This window comes from Zingiber officinale, chromosome 4A (genome assembly GCF_018446385.1).
Source record: "Zingiber officinale cultivar Zhangliang chromosome 4A, Zo_v1.1, whole genome shotgun sequence".
Lineage (NCBI taxonomy): Eukaryota > Viridiplantae > Streptophyta > Magnoliopsida > Zingiberales > Zingiberaceae > Zingiber > Zingiber officinale.
The window spans coordinates 131,228,725-131,234,329 of record NC_055992.1 but is presented as its reverse complement, the minus strand read 5'-3'; the positions used below and the strand labels follow the sequence as shown (position 1 = coordinate 131,234,329).

Sequence of the window (5,605 nt, the reverse complement as noted above, 5' to 3'; positions counted from 1 at the left end):
CAATATGAAAATTTATTTATAACTTTACAATCAAACAATCATGCTCACCCTAAGTATCTCTTATAATTAATTTCTAAATTATATGAAAGAAAATAAATTAGGATCAATTTATAGTTAATTGCTAATTAATTAAAAGATGAGAAGAAATTTTTATTTTTTCTGATATGCGTCCTTTTAAAATTGCTCATACATAGAGTTACCTTCACTCAAAAGGACACTTATTAATTAGGCCAACTATCTTAATTTAAAATAAATAAATTAAAAAATTAAAAAAACATCAATTTCAAGTCCTTATCTGATAATTATAATGGTCAGTTAAATCCATTTGCCAATTCATATGTGTTCAATTACCTCACTTTTGTCCTTAGAATTAAAGCAAAAACACCATTTATTATATATGTATATATATTTGTATCAATTTGATATATTTTATTTTGCATACAAAGACAACCTTGTATTTTCCAAGGAAATGATAATTTTTGTAATAATATAAAATATCTAATAATCTACTCCATAATTAGAATCTTCCACACGAGATCTGTTTGAAGATTTTAAATGTAATTGCACAACTAATTTCCTCTCAACCACATTCCGACATGTCATATCATTTATGTGGCCAAAAAAAAAACGAAATATCACAAATAAAAATTAGGTAGCATGAATAATTTAGTCCACTCAATTCCTTGTGTGATCTACAGGACTCCTAACACGGCAGGACATTCATATTTTCATATAAATACTCATATAAATTTATTTTTAATTAAGACACATAATGAAAGGATGTTAGATTTTTTGACCACTCATCATGAGCACTTTTGCACTTTTTAATTTATCCCGATGTCTAATGAAAAAATTTTGTGAGACCTGACCGATCAATTCAAGACTAGTCATAAGGTTAATTAGATTTATCATCATTACAGAACTCCTAAGACGATCGAGACGAGATTCTCTAGTCAAAAAATAGTAAGTTAGGGGATGAGCTACTTGTAATTACGGGCGGATCGTGGCCGTGATCCAGCCGTAATTGGTTGCGATCCCTTCTTGGATTCATCGCCCCTCAGGTTATAGTTTGGGTTGGGACAGATGGTCGGAGGTCGTTCCCTCGCTCAGCGCCCGACAACCTGACTAGTTGTCCACCGTCGACGGCTTCCAACCATCTACCCCGATCCAAACTATAACCTAGGCTGACGATAAACCCAGAGAATAATTGCGGTCATGATCCAACTGTAATTATAAGTGACGATGAATCTAAAGAAGAATTACAGTCATGATCCTACTGTAATTATAAATGATCTATCCCTTATCAACTATCAAATACAAGATTGAGGTCTCTTTGAAATAAGCTCAAACACAAGAACCTTTGTGCGAATGAGCCAAGTCTAGCAAAGTTTTATGGTATTCAAAGTCCTAATTAGCCAAGTCGAGTAAAATTTTAAGGTATTCAAATTTGTTTAATAAGAAATCAAATCAAGTCAGTCAAAAAGGAACCAAATCGTTATCATGACTATTCAAACCTAACTTTTTTTTTTTTATGAGCTTTAGTTTAGTTCAATCTTATCTTGAGCTTGATCCTTTAGGTGTTATCAAACTTTTAATTTAAGATTGTTTAAAATTTTTATATTTTAAAATTGTTTAGTTGATTATTGAGTTTTATAATATAAATTTATTTATTCATTTGGAAGATTTATTTATTTATTTAGTAAATTGATAAAAAAATTTATTAATAAACATAATTTATGAACATTACCAATGAATACATATATTTTCAAAATTATTTATTTCATTTTGTTGGGCATACATAGTAACTCCACACATTAAGAAGAAGAAAAGCGTCCCTTCCCATTCATGTTCCAGTCCATTCATCATCCCATTTTCCTCTGATATATGCGTCCAAGGTAATTAGAACCAGGAGTTTGAGAGGGATTTGATTCATGAACGATGAAAATTTGTTTGTTCATTTGTGATCGTTCTGATGATACATTCTCTTTTGATTTCTTCTCCAAACACGATAAGTTGTTTTGTTTCATATAAATTTCTTACCGTAACATATTTAATTAATTATATATATTAAATGTATTTACCTTACCAAATCGAATGAACATTCAGCCACACTCAGAAATTTGAGTCATATCTGTAAAAAGCAGGTGAACACTGAGGGTGAAACACAAATTTCTGAATCGTATTGTATAAATTAAAGAAAAGATCCGATACGTACACGTCTCTGCATTGATCGCCAGCCAGTTCACCTTTCTATATATAGCCAGCAACGAGACCGCCCGTGATCGAGAAGCGAATTCATAAGAGTCTTTGATTCGGTCGCGATAATGGAGAAGAAGAGGGAAGCAGGCGGCGCCGCCGGCAGCAAATCGACGTTGAGGGGAGGGCATCAGAAAGGAGGCTACGGCCACGACTTCTCGGCGCCGCAGGTGGAGGTTCTGTCGGCGATGTGTGAGGCCTTTATCCCTCCCTTGGAACCGGAGAAGGCCGCCGACCACGCCATCGCCGGCGGGAGGGTGGTCGACGAGGAGAAAATCCGTCGGAAGTCAATCGATGTCTTCTTCCGTGCCTCCGGCTCCGACGCCCCTGTTCCAGACGAGGTCCTTAATTCTTAATCTCTTCTTCCTCTTCATCATATTTGATACCATTGTTGGTCGAAGAAGAAGATCAATATACTTGAGCCGCAGGTTGCGGAGCTGCTGGTGAAGAGAGGCCAAGTGGCGGCCGGTGTGCTGGTTAAACTGGTTCTCTGGCTCCTCGCTACAAGACTCGGAACCCTAGTCCTCTGTGGAAGTCTGTGTCTGTGTTCGAGCTTCCCCTTCATCAGAAAGTTCTCAGAAATGCCTTTGGAAGATAGAGAACAAGTCTTGAAGAGCTGGAACAAGCAGAAGTATTTCACACTTCTTAGAATCGTCTTCATACTCATCAAGTCCTTCAGCCACTACACCTTCTACTCTCTGGTTCTAACTCATTCCTCAAGCATCTTTTCCTTTCGTATTAAAGGAGCCTTTTTGATAATTAAATAGTTGTGAATTATGGTCAGCTTTTCGTTATTAATTTGCAGACCGATGAAGATTTGAAGAACCCAACGTGGAATGCAATTGGATACAACAGCAATTTCGATGTCTCTTCTGAGAAATCATCAGTAGAATCTGAGACAGAGAGGCCGCTAGAGAAAGGAATCATAGAGACGATGCAAGAAACAGACTCCTCTCTCCTTCGATCTCTGATCGAAAAGGGTTTAGCAGTCACTGAATCCCCCCACGACTTCACCGTTGAGTGCGACGCGGTCATCGTGGGCTCTGGCTGCGGCGGCGGCGTCGCGGCCGCCGTCCTCGCCGTCGCTGGCCACAAGGTTGTGGTGATAGAGAAAGGTGAGTACTACACGGCAAAAGATTACACCGGCCTTGAAGGCCCATCCATGGCGCAGTTGTATGAATCCGGCGGAATGCTGACCTCCGTCGACGGGAACATGATGATTCTGGCCGGGGCGACGGTGGGAGGCGGCACGGCGGTGAACTGGTCCGCCTGCATCCGGACGCCGGCTGAGGTTCTCAGGGAGTGGGCGGAGTACCATCGCCTTCCTCTGTTCGCGAGCGCAGAGTATGAGTCCGCCGTGGACGCCGTCTGCGAGAGGCTCGGCGTCACGGAGGGTTGCCTTCGTGAGGGGTTCCAGAATCAAGTCCTCCGAAAAGGGTGTGGAAATCTCGGTCTCGAAGTCATTTCTGCGGCGAGGAACTCGTCCAGTGATCACTTCTGCGGCAGCTGCTGTTACGGTTGCAGGGCCGGCGAGAAGCGCGGCACCGACACGACGTGGCTGGTGGACGCCGTCAACCATGGCGCCGTCGTCGTCTCCGCCTGCAAAGCCAAGAGATTCATCCTCGAAAAGAACAAAAACAAGAACAACAAGAATAAGAGATGTGTGGGATTGATCGCGGCGAGCTTGAACCGCGCCATCACCAAGAAGCTCATATTCAAAGCGAAAGCGACGATCTCAGCGTGTGGGGCGCTCTTCACGCCGCCATTAATGGCGGCGAGCGGTCTCAAAAACCGGCACATCGGCAAGAACCTCCACCTCCACCCATCGGCGCTCGCGTGGGGCTACTTTCCGGAATCCGTATCCGACCTAAAAGGAAAGATCTACGAAGGAGGGATCATCACGTCGCTGCACAAAGTGAAGCCAGGATTAATCGTAGAGACGCCGGCGTTGGGACCTGCGTCGTTCGCCACCTTGCTCCCATGGGTGTCGGGCCAAGACATGAAACAGACCATGCTGCGCTATAGTCGAACCGCGCACATCTTCGCCCTCGTCCGAGATCGCGGCTCGGGAGAAGTCCAAGCGGAGAAGAAAATCACGTACGAACTGAACGAGCTAGACAAGGAGAATCTAAAAGCAGGCTTAAGGACGGCGCTTAGAATCTTGGTCGCCGCCGGCGCCGTCGAGGTAATCAGCTACGTAGTCGATCAAAATACCAAATTTTGATCAAACACAAACACTGAAAAAAAAAAAAAACAATTCCCTTTGACAGGTCGGGACGCATAGAAGCGACGGGCAAAGGGTGAAGTGCAAGGGGATGAAGGAAGACGAGTTGGAGGAGTTCTTGGACACGGTGAGCGTCGCCGGCGGGCCGACTTCGAGGGAGGAGGTGTGGAGCATGTTGTGCTCGGCGCACCAGATGGGGAGTTGCAAAATGGGGGCGAGGAAGGAGGAAGGAGCGGTGGACGAGGAGGGGGAGAGTTGGGAGGCGGAGAGGCTGTTTGTGTGCGACGGGAGTGTGATTCCGACGGCTATCGGGGTGAATCCGATGATCACTATCCAATCCGTTGCTTACTGCATCTCCAAGAAGATTGTTGACAAGTTGAAGTTGAATGATTGAGAAGTTGAAATAACAATTGAAATAATGATTGTAAAATATAAGAACATTGTACCTAACGACTAGAATGGCAAAAATAAGTCTTCATAATAGTAATAGTTAGTAGTTATCTATGATTTATTTTCTTCGTTTTAATACTAGAAACAAACAAATCATAAATTTTATTTTGAATTTAACAATGGAACACACAATATCTCAAATAGAAACTTATTTAATAATATGTATTTGTTATTGAGTGTAATGTATATTGGTCCAGTTTTAGACAAATAAATATCATTTAAAGTATTTTCGGAAGATTTTAAAAAATTTTAATCTTCTTTATTAAAATTATTTTTTATATTATATCATATATGAAATTATAGTTGTTATAACTATAAATTATAATAATTATTATTATAGTAATTATAATTTTATAATTATAATAATTATGATTTTATAATTATTATAAGGTGTCTCATTGATCTAGAATTTAGGTAGAGATACATGTGAGATAATAATGTGAAGGATAATTATCTCGTTTTACAGCATTATGTTTTTTTATTAAACGTTAAAATGGAACATATTTTCATAATAATGCGGATGTATCATAGGGCATAAGACAAATTATAGAGATGGAGAGGGGCATTTTTATCATTCGGTTGGTTAGGACTTTAAGTGAGGAGAAGGCATTGTAGACAAGGGGAGCTTCGGGTTTTTTGGTTGAGAACCGCCGCCAAACACAGGGGGTTGCGTCT

General features: G+C 40.9%; 1 protein-coding gene across 1 annotated transcript; it reads left to right on the top strand.

Annotated features, from left to right (window-relative positions):
* Positions 1–2,181: 2,181 nt before the first annotated feature.
* LOC121971245 (long-chain-alcohol oxidase FAO2-like) lies at positions 2,182–4,967 on the top strand. Its single transcript, XM_042522408.1, has 4 exons — positions 2,182–2,597; positions 2,685–2,957; positions 3,062–4,441; positions 4,527–4,967. Exons 1-4 carry the CDS (start codon positions 2,325–2,327, stop codon positions 4,872–4,874), a joined length of 2,274 nt encoding a protein of 757 aa, XP_042378342.1. The 5' UTR covers positions 2,182–2,324; the 3' UTR covers positions 4,875–4,967.
* Positions 4,968–5,605: the final 638 nt, after the last annotated feature.